At 38.9% G+C, this 16126-nt stretch overlaps 1 protein-coding gene across 1 annotated transcript in view; it reads right to left on the bottom strand.

Annotated features, from left to right (window-relative positions):
- Nucleotides 1-16126, bottom strand: part of ADCY10 (adenylate cyclase 10) — a 219639-nt gene that overhangs the window by 16797 nt on the left and 186716 nt on the right. Inside the window, exons 29-30 of the mRNA XM_081946448.1 lie at nt 15480-15684; nt 15302-15398 (exon numbers count right to left, since the gene is read on the bottom strand). Of these exons, the coding sequence (XP_081802574.1) occupies nt 15302-15398; nt 15480-15684 (302 nt within the window). The remainder of the gene's footprint in view (nt 1-15301; nt 15399-15479; nt 15685-16126) is intronic.

The following is a 16126-nucleotide window of genomic DNA, read 5'->3' as shown; positions in this document are numbered from 1 at the left end:
AACAAGTCCCAGAAGCTCCAGCCGCGGCCTAGGAAACGTTCCAGGAGGTTCCACAGAGTGGAGCTGGAGAGCAGACAGGCCCATCCAACCTGCCTAAAAAACCCGTTCTAAATGAACTGCGCAGGTCTAGTAGGACAAAACAAAAACCTGCCTTCCCAAGGGATTATGTAACCAATGGAAACATCCTGACTAAGAGGGGAGGGGTGTTAGATATTAACTCTGTCTGCTATAGTTTCCAAACAGGTCCTCTGTTCAGGAGGGAACAGAGGTTGAATCCTATTGGTTGAGAGGTCTGACAGCTCCCTATAAAAGGGCTGCTGTCAGACCATGAAGTTGCTGGATTGTACAGACTTGTTGCATTGCAATAAAGAGCTGTTGTTGCGTTAAGCCAGTGTCGGCCTTCTCACTACCCGATCTAACAGAGACCCTGGAAAGTGTGCTAAGAAGTGCAACGATAAAGGGTCTGGAGGCTAAATTATGTAATGGTTGAGGAAGTTCTATGTCTAGCTTATCGAAGAAAAGGGTCAGGACAGAGCTAACTATATTCTGAAGTGCTGTCACAAAGAAGAGGGATTGACTTATTCTTTAAAGCATCAGAGGGCAGGGCAAAAAATAATGGTGGAAGCTTGTTAAAGCAAGGTCCTTCATAAAAGTAAGAACAAATTTTCTGACAGTGAGAGTAATTCTTGCCTCTTAGAGTTGTGGTTATTCCATCACTGGAATGGAATGGAACAATGGAGATTTACAAAAAGGGACAACTATTTGACTGGGATGTATAAAGCTCCTGCCATGAGCAGGGGAGTTCCAAGATAATTTCCAGCTCTATGATTCTAAGGAATCGTGACAGTGATGGCTAGAAAAGGGGTGGAACTGAGGAGCACAAAGTTGAAAGCTGGAACTGATATTCTATACATAGTAATGTCATCATAGTAGAAAGCATGTCTGTAAGTCTACTATGCTCTCTGCTGAACTTGCATTTTGAGAATTGTTAATTCATATTACTTTTTTTTTAATTTTATTGATTTTAAAAGTTTTACAAGGGAAAAAGGGTTAAGAGGTTATGGAACATTTTGACAGCTACATCATGCGGGGGGGGGGGGACAAGCCCCCCCGGGTCTCGCAACTTTTATAAAAGGAAAAATAAAAAACTATGAACATTTGCATAGATATTAGCAGTTTTAGATTTAACACAAAATCGTCAGTATGTTTCAATAATTTTACTTTTGTCACTTCCTTGAAAATACATTGTAACAACATTTGGAATAGTGTTTCAATTCACTTTTGTGATCTGAGTCTTCTTCTTGTCGCATCCTCCCCCCCCCCCGTCCACTGGCAGAGCCTCAGCCCCTCCCTGCTTTGTTTCTTGTGTAACATCCCCCACGTCACCTAAGAGAGCAATATGTTTTTTCATGAAAGCCTCTGCTTCCACAACTGTGTTAATTCTGATTCTACTGCTCTCCCAAAAAATCAACATGCCTTCTGGTAACAACCACCTAAATCAAACCCCATTATTATATAATTTTTTTGCTAAGAAGGTATATTTCCTTCTCTTATCTCTTACTTTCTTTGGGATCTACTTAAGAATGGTTATTTCTTTATCCTTAATGGTCCTCCCCTTTGAGCTCCTAGAACGTCATCTCTTGTGGTTTTTCTAAGAAATTTAACATGAACTCCCTTGGAACATTATGTGTTCTTGCATAGGCTGTTAATCCTATAAATCAGGTCAATATCCCACCAAACCTGTTGCTTATGTCTGTTAATATATTCTGCTAACATTGTGGTCATTATCTCTTTAAGATCTTCATTTTCAACTTCTGGTAAATTTTGAAACCTAAGAAAAACCTAAAGACATCTTTTCAAATTCCGTTTTTTCACATGATTCTCAAATTCTGCATTCCCCTTTGGATTGCCTCCAGGTCGTTCCTCATCCCAGCCGCACCCTCCTCCAGTACACCTATCCTCTGCTCATTCTGTGTAGTTTTTTGTTGTGTCTCTCTGAGTTGGTCATTTAAGTCCTGCAATTGTTTTTTTCATTTTGTCCTGTCCCTTTAAGAGGGCCTGAAGCATCTGCTGAGTAGACAAGTCCTTTAAACTCTCTTCAGGGGCTTTAGGTTGTAAAAAAGATCCGAGTTGTGACTGGTGGGCAATGGGGCTGGATGTAGAAGATGTTGGGGCCGATGAGGCCTTTCCAGGTGGTAATTTTTTAGGACCCATCATGAAGCTTGGAGATAGTTATTGTTCTATACAGGGAATGGTGTCCATAGGAAAGCACAGCCGGTAGAGACCACCAAACAGGCAGATCCAAAGGAGAATAAGTTGTTTAATTCAAGACCAAAGCAGATGGGTGGATCAAAATATTCCAAATCCAGGGAAAAAACTTGTTTGAAGAGGCTCCTGGAGGTCTCTGGGGTGGAAATTAATTCAAGGCAACAAAGTTTTTCAAAGGAGGAGTCTCATGCACAAAGACAAAGAAGAAAGAGGAAGTGAGCCATTTTGGCTCAGCCAGCACCGATGGTCAGGAAACAACAAAGTCAAAGTTCCCATGCATAGTTTAGAGAAGAATCAGTTCAACCATCCTTTCTCTCACAGTTGTAGTCAAAAGAGAAAAAAAAGGTTTTTTTTCCCCATTAATTAAGGGAAGTGAAAGTATTTTAAACTTTTTTTTAAACTTTCTCTCTCTCCCTTGCAAGGGAGAGATTTTCCAAGTGCCGCTTTTCCGAGGGGGGTGGAAATTCCCTCCCCCCTCCAATTTTAACTCCTCCACTGGTTGAAACGAAGTCCAAGAAGAAACTGCAAGTCAGTCAATAAGGTATTAAACTGTAAAAGACCCGGGGAGAGCCCCCACCTCACCGCGCTTCAGCTGTTGCATTCAAATTAATCATTTCCTTCCTGGCTGTGCTCGGCGAAGCGCGCGATGGGATTCCATGTGCTCCCTATGCTCCAGGGCTCCTGGGGCAAAGCTGGAGACCCCCCCGCTGCCGCCACCGTTCCAGGGGGTCCCAGCAAGCTGCCCCTATGGCAGGGCGCCACTCTAAGCTAAAGGAGATTGGCGTCCCCACATACTTACCGAAGACATCCTCGAACTCCTTAAAGATGGCCTCTGCTTTGTCTTCCTTCACGGAGGTGATCCCGGTCATCTCCAACCCCAGGGCTTGCAACCAGTTTATCCCCAGGCGGCTCTGCAGGTTGTTTCTGGCCACAGTCATGGGAAGTTTAGTGTGGAAGTCTTTGAACCTTACGCGGAAGGTGCCCTGGCTGACAATGGGGACTTGGTTCCCCTGATAGTCTCGCAGGCTGATGTCAGGGTTGCGAAGGTGCTGTTTTTTCAAGCTCGGAATGGCTTGCTTCAGGGTCGACCAGGACATGATCGTTAATGACGATCCAGTGTCTATTTCAAGCTCACAGGGAGCGTCCTCTATGAGGACAGTGATCTTCAGTTTTTTTGGCCGCCGAGTGAGGACTTCTCCTATCGCGGTGTGATAGGTAACCTTTGTTTCTCTCTCTGGGCGCCCTTGTGATTTATGCCAGGCCCCTGAGGTGGGCCTCTGCTGGCGGTTAGGAGAATCTTTAGGCTGCCATGTGGTGGCAGGGAATTCGCTCCGGCACACTTTGGCAATGTGCCCCTTTCGTTCGCAACGCCGACAGGTTGCGTCTCAGAATCGACAAGTAGACTGGGCATGGTCTCCTCCGCAGCTTGCGTAGGGTGGCATTTGCGAGTTGAATTTTCACGCCGGCTTCGTGCGGCTACTGCACATGCAGTAGCTTTCATCTTCTTCGCTGTCAGATTGCTCAGGCTCTGCAGCCTTGTGGTGAATGCACGTTTGTTTCTGCGCGGCTTGTGGCACGTTTTGTTGGCACTGCAGGGTCTCCGTTGACTTGTCTGCTGACTTGGACGCTCTTGCTTCGTCGAGTGTGATCTGCAGGGACAGATTTGATCTGGCAAGCAATCTCCTCTGCAGATTGATGTCTCGCACTCTGCAGATAATGCGGTCCAATATTAAATCATCCAAGTCACAGAACTCGCAGTATGTGGCTGCCTTACAAAGTGCCGCCACGTATTCATTGATCGATTTGCCCGCTTTCTGGTTCCTAATATTGAATTCATGGCGGCGAACGTGCCTCGATGACTTGGGCGCATAGTGGATTTTCAAAGTCTGTTGTAATGCTGCCCAAGGAACTGCTTGTAGTGGGGTTGGCTCCAACAGGTTCTTTGCGGTTTCAAAAACCTCTCGGCCGCAGTACCCCAGAAACAGTTTCTTCTTTCTGGTTTCAGGGATGCCCATCAGGTCATTCGCCTCGAGGAATTATTTGAATCATAACATATACGATTCCCAGTGTTCAGCCACCGGGTCATACGGAGTTGGCAGGGCGTGCATGGCCATTTTCGTACAGAGCGTGATTTGAGTTTGCTGCTCAAAATGGCCACTCGATGCAGCACCGAGAGCTCCGGGCTGGATCTACTTGCTGGATCTGCTGTTCTTCTTCTTTGCCTATTTGCCTTCCAATCCCATGCTCATCGCCAGTGTTAGATTGGGTATTGAGAAGGCTGAGATAGGCTTGTGGCAACAACAGCTCTTTATTAACAGTAGAACAGTCTGTACAATCCAGCAACTGCTTGGTCTGACAGCAGCCCTTTTATAGGGAGCTGTCAGACCTCTTAACCAATAGGATTCAATCTCGGTTCCCACCTGAACAGAGGACCTTGGTGGAAACCATAGCAGATAGAGTGAATATCTAACATGAACGGAGAAGAAATACCACCAATAACAGAAGACATGATAGAAATGTTGTAAAAAAAATAATGAAACTAGAATTGAAACAGGCAATCCAAAAACAGAAAAATAATAAAACGCCAGGCCCAGATGGATTTGCAGCAGAATGGTATAAAATAATAGATGAATTGAACGAATTGATAGAACCCTTGATGTTGGAGATGTATAATGAGGGCACTGATGAAAGCAAAAATACTGGATTCATGGAGGGAAGTACATATTACATTAATATTTAAAGAAGGTGCAGATAAAAATTAATATTTAAAGAAGGTGCAGATTCAAAACTATAGGCCAATCTCATTGTTAAATGACGACTATAAAATATTCACAACAATAATAGTGGAGAGATTGAAAAAGCTATTAAATGACTATATACATCCAGACCAAAATGGATTTCTCCCAACAAGACAAATTAGGAATAATACCAGAATAGTAGCAAATATCTTGGAGTACTATGAGGCGCATCCAGAGAAACAAGTGGCACTTGTTTTTCTGGATGCACAGAAGGCATTTGACTATTTAAATTGGGAATTCATGAGGCAACAAATTAAGAATTTGAAATTAGGGGACCAATTTGAAAGATTAATAGAAACAATATACTCTACCCAAAGGGCAAATATATTATTAAATGGGGAAAGTACAGAGACCTTTAAAATAATGAAAGGAGTAAGGCAGGGTTGCCCACTATCACCTCTGTTCTTTATCCTGATGCTTGAAAGTCTGCTAATAAGAATTAGACAAAATTCGGAGATAAGAGGAACTAAAATTAAAAGAGAGGAGCATAAAATTCAGGCCTTTGCAGATGATTTGGTTGTCAGCGTTCCAAATATCATGCAGAATTAAATCAGAGTCCAAGGCAGAGCTATCCTTAATGTTCCAATTTAATAAGACAGACATGTTGACACATCTGTGGAATCCCAAATCTAAAAGCTTCCTGGGATTCCACCCAGTTGAAAGTTCATGATCTTATCCCCACACCCATAAATCCATCACATGGTCGAATCTTCTTCAGCCATGCTGGCATCTCCACCCAGCTGGTTCCGGTCAGGTGCAGAGGGGCGGAGACAAAAGATGACCTTGGGCTTCTAGAAAGGAATGACAACAACAGATTCCACAATTCTACTCCTTCCTATTCCCCCTCCCAATTACTACACTAATGAAACAGCGTAATGAAATAATAGAGAGTGTGGCAGGCCAGAGATCCTAAAAAGGAATATAACTGCAGGCCTGACATTGGCATTCATTATAGAAGATCCGCTAGAAACAGGAAATTGTTTAATGCGAGAATTAGAAAAATATGGAGATGTAGCAGGGTTAAAGATTAATAGAGAAAAGACTAAAATGATAACTAAAAATTTGAAGGAAGAACAAAATAAAGAATTAGAAAGAATAATAGGACTGCAAGTGACAAATAAAGTTAAATATCTTGGAATATGGCTAACTGCAAAGTGCTTAACTATAAAAGAAAATAATTATACAAAATTAATGCAACAAATAAAAAAGATCTAGAGTTATAGGGGAAACTACAACTATCATTATTAGGGAAAATAGCAGCGATAATGTGAATGTATTACCAAGACTATTATACTTACAATCCCCATAAAATTAGAAATTTCTTTTTATTGAATTGAACAAGATTATATTAAAATTTATATGGCAAGGGAAGAAAGCCAGGATAAAGTTGAAAGCTCTACAGGATGACAGAAGCAGAGGAGGTATGGGACTCCCTGAGTGGGAGCTTTATTACAAAGCAGCAGCATTAACATGGATTAGGGATTGGATAAATTTAAAAAATAAAAGAATACTAACATTAGAGGGCCAGATTTGCAAACAGGGTGGCACTTTTCCTATGGGAAGAGGGTAAAAAAAAAACAAAAATACTTTAATAGACACTATATTAGAGATGCACTGATACAGGTCTGGAATAAAATTAGAGAAAAATACTACATGAAAATACCGACATGGCTTTCCATAATGGAAGCCATGACACATCCCAGTACGCTAGATCTATCGAAAATGGTTAGATGTAGTGAAATTTTAGACATCCAAGGAAATTTGAAAACAAATCAGAAATTAAAGGAGCAAAATATAAATATAGACTGGTGGCCATATCTTCAACTACAATCGAGATACAAAAAAGATGTAAAAGAATATGGAATATACACAGAATTACAACAAATAGATAAAATTTTAATTGGCCCGAAAAATAAATTCATAACGAAAATTTGCAAATATTTATTAGAAGTAACATTAGAAGAAGAAAAAGTTAAAGGTTGCATGATAGCGTGAGCCAAAAACTTTGGACACAATACAGATCTAGTGGATTGGGAAAGAATTTGGAACACAAATTATAAACTGACACGATCAGTAGCACTCAAAGAAATTATGTATAAAATGTTTTATCGTTGGCATTTACCACCAATGAGATTGGCTAAAATGTATTATTATTATTATTTATTATTATTTTATTTGACTTATCAGTCGCCCCCTCTCCGCAAAGGGACTCGGGGCGACGTACAATCAAATCAAATATACAAGTGTAGCATGGAGGAGGTAACATCAATGTTTAACAATACAAATGCAAGTGCAAGCCACTAAGTTAAAATGAAGAGCCATAAGCCATAAGATGTACCCAAACATGAATCCAACCTGCTGGAAGTGTAAAAAAATACAAGGGACTTTCTATCACATATGGTGGACCTGCCCGGAAACTCAAAAATATTGGACAAAAAATTGGAAATGGGTGCAAGAAATTACAGGAGAACAAATAAAATACGAACCCGAACTCTTTCTGCTGGGAATAATCAAAGGGAAATATACAAAGAAAATTAAGTACATATTAACACATCTGCTGACCACAGCAGCTATAGATAGTTGATAGATAGATAGATAGATAGATAGATAGATAGATAGATAGATAGATAGATAACTGTGTATAAAGGTTTATAAACATAGAAGCGAAATAATATTTACATGTACTGGTATGATGACATAATAATGTTGATATAATGACTGTAAGGTGTTATAGAAGGAAAATAATAATAATAAAAAAAATCAAAAAAAAGAGAATGAAGAAATGATAAAACCAGAAGAAGGCTACAAGTACTTGGGGATTTTAGAGGCCTCTGACTTAATACATAATAAAGTCAAAGAATCAACTTCAGCCAAGTACATTCAATGAATTCGCAAGATATTAAAGTCCAAATTGAGTGGAGGAAACATCATAAAAACCATAAATACCTGGGATATACCTGTGATCTGATACTCTGCAGGAATAATTGACTGGACCCAGATGGAGTTGGACAATTTGGACAGAAAAACAAGGAAGCTTATGATAATGAATCATGCTTTGCACCCTAAAAGTGATGTTCACCAATTGTATCTACCAAGAGCAGAGAGTGGTCGAGGACTCCTACAAGTAAAGCAGACTGTGGAAGAAGAAAGACACAGCTTGAATGATTACATCCAGAAAAGTGAAGAACCAATGATTAAGGAAATAAATAAAGGAGGCCTTTTGAAGACGACTAAGTTAAAGCTGAATATAAGAAAGGAGTAATTAAGGATTGAGCTGAAAATTGGAAAAGCAAAGCTATGCATGGCCAATACTTGAAAAGTATTGAAGGCAAAGCTGACCAAAAACTAACTTGGAACTGGTTAAGATCAGGAGTACTGAAAAAAGAAACCGAAGGCTTTATTTTGGCAGCTCAAGAACAAGCCTTAGCCATAAACTGCATGAAGGCAAAAATTCAACATGTTACCACCAACAGCAAAATGTCGCCTCTGTAATGAGAAAGACGAGACAGTCGACCACTTGATCAGTGGGTGCAGCAAAATTTCACAAACTGACTACCTACAACGCCATGACCACATTGCTAAGATCATTCACTGGAAATCGTGCCAAAAGTTTGGATTTGAGTACAGCAAAAACCACTGGGAACATCAGGTTGAGAAGGTTTTAGAGAATGAGAAAGTCAAGATTTTGTGGGACTTCAGAATCCAGACTGACAGGCACTTGGCCCACAACACACCTGACATAACAATAATTGAAAAGAAAAAAGTATGGTTCATTGACATTGCAATACCTGGAGATGCGCGAATTGAAGATAAACAGCAAGAAAAAAACACAAAGTACCAGGACTTGCAAATTGAAATTGAGCGACTGTGGAAAAAGAATTCATGTGTTGTCCCAATTGTAATTGGAGCCCTTGGAGCAATACCTAAAAGTCTACCTCGCTATTTGAAAATTCTAAATTTACCTGACTTGAACATTCTGACTCTACAAAAAAACCCACCTTACTTGGAACAACTTATATCCTCCGACGTTACCTTAACAATTCCTAGGTCCTTGGTTAGGACTCGAGCCGTTAGGCTACCAACCAGCCGCAATAACAATAACAACGACAACGACGACGACAACAACAACAACAACAATAATAATAATAATAATAATAATAATAATAATGGGTTATGGAAGTCCCCTTGGCAAGTCCCCTATGTTCCAGCCCCTGGGTGGGGCCCGACTAGTAATCAATGCCAAATCTGGTGAAACAACTGGCCGCTGTGATACAATTGAATAATAATAATAATAATAATAATAATAATAATAATAATAATAATAATAATAATAATAATAATAATAATATCTGACCAGTTTACATGCAATATTGGCCAGGCAACTGAATAAGATTTTACAAAATGGCCAAATTGATGAATGGTTGACAACTGGAAAAACATACTTGATTCAGAAAGATGCAACTAAAGGAACAATACCTGAAAACTACAGACCAATAACATACTTGCCAACAACCTTCAAATTACTCACAGGCATTATTGCAGATAACATTATGGATTATTTGGAAACAAACAACGTCTTGCCAGTAGAGCAGAAAGGCAACAAAAGAAGGAGCAGGGGCACAAAAGATCAGCTCCTAATTGATAAAATGATATTAGAAAATTGTAAGAACAGAAAAACGAACTTGAATATGGTCTGGAGTGATTACAAAAAGGCATTCGACTCATTGCCACATAGTTGGATCATAAAATGCTTAGAAACAACTGGCATTAGCAAAAATATTACATCCTTTACTGAAAAGGCGATGAAACAATGGAGAACCGAGTTGGCAGTAGGGAATGAGAACTACGGAATGGTTAATATCAAGCGATGAATTTTCCAGGGTGATTCATTTTCACCTCTTCTCTTCATCATCGCGATGATCCCACTATCAGTAATCTTTAAAAAAATGAAATTAGGCTACCAAACAGCCAAAAAAGCCGAGAAAAATTCGCATTTATTATATATGGATGATTTGAAACTCTATGGAAAGTCAGAAATAGAAATCCAATCATTTACAAACACAGTCCGAGTATTCAGCACCGATATTTCAATGCAGTTTGGCATGGAAAAATGTGCCACTGTATCCATAAAAAGGGGCAAAATCACTACATATGAGGGAATTGAAATGCCCAATGGCCAACTAATTAAATGCAATGAAAATGAAGCCTACAAATACTTAGGCATTCTGCAGTTGGATAACATCAAGCATGGAGAAGTAAAAACTATTGTCAGGGGAGAGTACACCAACAGAGTTAGGAAAATTTTGAAATCTAAATTGAATGGTGGAAATACAATCAAGGCCATAAACACTTGGGCAATACAAGCTGATTTGGACATTTTAGACCGAAAAACCAGGAAACTAATGACAATGCACTACAGTTTACATCCACGTGGTGATATTGATAGACTATACCTACCCCGGAAATCAGGTGGCAGAGGATTATTACAAGTGAAGCAAATAGTTGAAGAAGAAAAACATGCACTGGCTGATTATTTAAAAGAAAGTCAAGAACATCTATTAATCGAAGTAAAGAACCAAAATCTATTGAAGGCCCAACAGACGAAACAAGAATACAGAAAAGATGTGATAAAATTAAGAATGGAGAGTTGGCAGGACAAAGCATTGCATGGCCAATTTCTGGAAAAAATAAAAGATAAAGTGGACAGTGAAAAAACTTGGTTATGGTTAACAGCAGGTACATTAAAGAAAGAAACAGAGTCACTAATCCTGGCTGTGCAAGAACAAGCTATCCGCACAAATGCCATTAAGGCCAAAATCGAAAAATCCTCTGATGATGCCAAATGTAGACTTTGCAAAGAAGCTGATGAAACTGTTGACCACATACTCAGCTGCTGTAAAAAAATCGTGCAGACTGACTATAAAATGCGGCACAATTCAGTGGCACAAATGATCCACTGGAATTTGTGCAAAAATTATAAAATTAAAACAGCAACAAACTGGTGGGAACATAAGCCTGAAAAAGTCGTCGAGGGTCAGATGGTCAAGATCTTGTGGGATTTTCGCATACAAACGGATAAAATACTGGCGCATAATACACCAGACATCACACTGGTTGAGAAAAATAAAGTTACAATCATAGACATCGCAATACCAGGTGATAGCAGGGTCGCCGAGAGGGAATATGAACAAATCACAAAATACCAGGACTTAAAAATCGAAATTCAACGATTATGGCACAAACCAGCAGTGGTAATTCCAGTGGTAATCGGCACACTGGGTGCTATTCCAAAAGCACTGGAATTACATTTAAAACAGTTAAAAATTGACAAAATCACCATCAGTCAAATGCAAAAGGCTGCACTGCTTGGATACATATTACGAAAATACGTTATGACGTCCTAGGCCCCTGGGTGGGGCCCGACTAGTAATTAATGCCAAATCCAGCAAAACAACTGGCCGCTGTGATACAATTCTGTTGATGCAATAATAATAATGATAATAATGATAATAATGATAATAATGATAATAATGATAACAATGATAATAATGATAATAATGATAATAATGATAATAATGATAATAATGATAATAATGATAATAATGATAATATCTGACCAGTTTACATGCAATATTGGCCACCATGATACAAAACTCAAGAAAAAATGCAGAGAGGAGCAACAAAGATGATTAGGGGACTGGAAGCCAAAGCTTGCAGTCAGGGTTGCAGGAACAGGGTATGTTTAGTCTCATGAAGAGAAGGATTGGGGTGACATGATAGCAGTCTTCCAATACTTGGGGGGCTGTCACAGACAAGTGGGTGTCAACCTATTCTCCAAAACACCTGAAGGCAAGACAAGAAGGAAGCTTATCAAAGAGTGTTCCTACCAAGAATTAAGGAGTTAATTCTTGGTAAGACTGTTAATCAGTCAACTGGCTTGCCTCCAGAAGTTGTGGGTGCTCCATCACAGGAACTATTTAAAGAGAGATAGGACAGCCATTTCTCCAGAATGGATATAGGGTTTCCTGCTGGGGCAGAGAGTTAGACTAAAAGACCTTCAAGGTCCCTTCCAACTTAATTATTCTATATTCTGTAAATAGACTGCTACTTCTACTCTGCCAATCAAGTAAAAACTATGTCCTGTGGCTTGTTAAGCTATTTCTAAATTACTTTTCAGAAAGCCTATCATTTATTGGGAGATTATCAGTGGGAGATAGACCAAATGCTGCCCTTACTGGGACCAAACAGAGGTGGGTTGCTCCCAGTTTTGCCTGGATCGGGCGAACCGGTTGTGGCAGTGGAAGGAGCCTCCACCCACCCACCCAGATGCTTCTGCGCATGCACGAGGGTGAGCACAAGTGAACCGGTAGTGCCGGGATTTGCAACCCACCTCTGGACCAAAGCAGACCAAATTTCAAGGCCACATCAGAAGTGTGTATGTGGGTTTTTAAAAATTGGGATGGAGCAATGATTGTATGATTTTTTTAAAAAAAAAGTTTTCAATTTATTTTTCCATCACCTTTCTTACATCATTAATCTTACAGTGTGAGAGAAAAAGGATGAATTGGGTTATAAAGTGTAAAACACCATTTTGAGTCTGAAACTCCATTTTGATTATGTTACAAGCTTAGCATTAATTGCTTGCTTGCTTGCTTGGAAATTTACAAGTTGGAACTAAAATGCAGAAGTTGATGGGCCGAGGTTATGATGACCTGGCTGAAAATATCCTAATGGGTTTTGGAAGTCCCCTTGGCAAGTCCCCTATGTTCCAGAGATGTTTTGACGGAAGGTGGCCAGTATCATGCTATTGTTTAAGCCTTGAGAACATACACGATCATAAGTTCTCTGGGGTATTCTGGGGATATTCCGGAGGGGGCAGCTGACATTTTACATTCATATTGCTGGAAACTACCTAAAAGTGTTCAAATGTATTTTGAGACATATTTCCGTGCCAGCCGCATGATATCTGCCAACATTGTTACTCAGCATAAACACGGATCACATGTAACACGCACATGTATTTTTGTAATTGCTTGATGACGTATATTGAGATGTCACTTTGTGTATTTAAGAGTTACCTGTTCCACCTGTAACCATTCTCTTTTTGCCTAGAGAGACCTACATGTGCATGCAGTCTATTGATAAGAAGCCTCTTATCAATAAATAAAGCTTTTTCTTTTGGTTTTCTTTCTATTTATAAAATTATCTAGGATAATTTTTCTCACACAGTGTATCATCTGGTTACAGTTTTTGTGTCATCATATTTAACAGTTACATCATTTTTAATCTATTTTTATCTTGCCTTTACATTTACATTTCAATTACTTTTTAATTCAACTCCTCCCTTATAATTCTACGTTGCCCCCACAAATTATTCAGTTTTCTATTTCTTTTTGCCTATATTCATTTTCTATCCAATGATAAAAACATCCCCATATCTTATAATACTCTGATTCTTCCTTCTCTTTAATTGCGAATGTTAAACTATTCATTTTTGCACAGTCTAATATTTTTTTAATTACCTCTCCCTCTGAGGGAATTTTTTCCATTTTCCAATTTTGTTCAAATACAATTCTATCTGCAGTTATTATATGAATAATTAAATATACATTTTCTTTACTATATTTCTCTGGAAAAATACCCAACAAAAACAGTTCTGGCTTTAAATCAATATGCTGCTGTATCATCCTTTCTAACCACATTCAAATTTGTGCCTAATATTTTTTTGCCTCTGCACATATCCACTACATATGGTAATATGATCCCAGCGTCTGGTGACACTTCCAACACTTGTTTGATTTATCTTTAAACATTTTTGCCAGTCTTTCCAGTAACATATGCCATGTATAAAACATTTCATACAAATTCTCTTTATATGCTGTAGCCATTTTTAATTTATAATTCCTTTCCTGTAATTGCTGCCACTTCTCAAGTTCTATTGTATATCCAAAAAAAATTGCCCATGCTATCATTGTTTCTTTTACTTCTTCTTCTAACTTAATATGAAGTAAATAATTATATAATTTTTAATCGTTCACTCTTCTGTTCCTGTGAGTATTTCATCTAATTCTGTCAACTCCAAATAAAAACCATAAAGCGTCGCATCTTTTTCATATCTTGATTGTATTTGCGACTTTGTGTACCAAGCCATATCTATCCCTTGTTCTTCTAACTCTTGTTTCTTTTTTAATTCTCCCTTTTCTGATAGAATGTCTTTATATCTAATGATATTTTCCATCTTAATAAAGTTTAGATGTGTCAATGCTTCCATTATTGAAAGCCACATTGGAATCTTCAAATAATGTTTTCCTAATAATAATAGAGCATTTCTTACATAATGCCTTTGAAAATAACTATGTATCTTACTTTTCCCATACAACAAAAATGCATGCCAACCTAGTTATAAATCATGTCCCTCCAATGTCAATAATCTTGTTTTCCTCAATATAATCCAGTCTTTTATCCATGATAGTGCCGCTGCTTGATAATATATTTCCCAATCTCCCGCAACTTCTTGAAGCAAATCATTCCACTGATTAATTGTTCTCACTGTCACAAAGTTTCTCCTTAGTTCTAGGCTGGTTGAGTTTCCATGCATTGCTTCTTGTTTTGCCTTCAGGTTCTTTGGAGAACAGGTTGACCCTCGCTTCCTTGTGGCAGCCCTTAAATATTGGAACATTGCTATCATGTCACTCCTAGTCTCCTTAGTTCTAGACTGGCTCTCTCTTTAACAACCTTCTGCCCATTGCTTCTTTTTTGTATTGTGATTCTTTTTTTGTATTACGCTGATTAGAACTGAATGCAGTATTCCAAGTGCAGCCTCACCAGCACAGTATAAAGTATTCAGATAATGTCTATACTATCCCTCTGTTGATGCAGCCTTAGACTAGCTTGGTTTTATTTAATACAATTTAGATTCAATTATCATTAAAAGCAAAACCAGCAGGCGAGTGCATGCATGAAGATCTCCTCACTGAAATGGTGACCAGTGCACTCATGTATGAAGCTCCCTTTGTGAGAGCAGCAGATGCATACAGCTGCAGCTCGCACAAATGGAGTGTGCGCACTTGTGTGCACCCACTTACCACTCACGGGGAACTATCCTCTCACCCCTCGCTAGGCCACCAAGCCAAAAAGGTTTGGGACCACTGGTCTAGATGACCTCCAAGTTCCCATCCAACTTTGTTATTTTGAAAGCCACTTCTTTGTGAAAAAAGAAAGATACAACCAAGTACCTGGTGCTAAGATAAAGGGCTTTGAAGATGTCATGGAGCACAGTAGCATCAAGGTTAGGTCTCTTCAGCTGCTCATATAACTCGTGTGCACGATAACCTTAAAAAAAATGCAGTCCAAAAATATCAATACCTTTTGAGCCCAAGATTTGCTGCATTAGAAGCTGTCAAGCTAACTTACCCAGTTGGATGGCTAAAGGTATGTTCCCCAAACAAAGCTTCATGTAAGCCAATGATGATGCTAGTTTAGCAATTGTCAGTAACCCTCCTCCAACAACTTGAAGATGAGAACTGCGTTTGATGGCCATTAACTCATACTTCATCCATTCATGTTGGCAGCCCATCATTTGATAGCAGAGGGAGAAATCCATATAGGATGAGATTATCTATGACATTACAAATAAAGGCACAAATGAACTTTGGTACCGATTAAGAACATTTTAGTGGAAAGAACATAATATTGATTTAGTCAGAAACTTGCAAGACCTATCTTGATCTTTCCTCAAACTTTTTCAATTTGGCACTCACCCCAATTTGAAGACCAAAATTGATAAGAATAGTTCTTGAAGATCTTTGATGCTAAAAATGAGAATATCTGAACGTCTCAGGTTTTTTTTGTTTCTGTGAATTCTAGTATCTTGTTAATTTGCCTCAAACAAATGGTTGAATTTTCAAGAAAACTTAAAACCCGCACTATCCCCACAGGAACCTATTTACAGTATGAGATTGTATGAATGGTCTTAATGTCCTTTGTGTTATATAATAAATTCAGATGATAGAACAAACAAAGCATTGAGCATTAGGGAATGTAACCATGGCACCTTCTTC

The sequence above is a fragment of the Natrix helvetica genome (genome assembly GCF_964273705.1).
Source record: "Natrix helvetica genome assembly, chromosome: 3".
Lineage (NCBI taxonomy): Eukaryota > Metazoa > Chordata > Lepidosauria > Squamata > Natricidae > Natrix > Natrix helvetica.
Note: the sequence above shows the minus strand (reverse complement) of the source record. Positions and strands in the feature narration are given on the sequence as shown.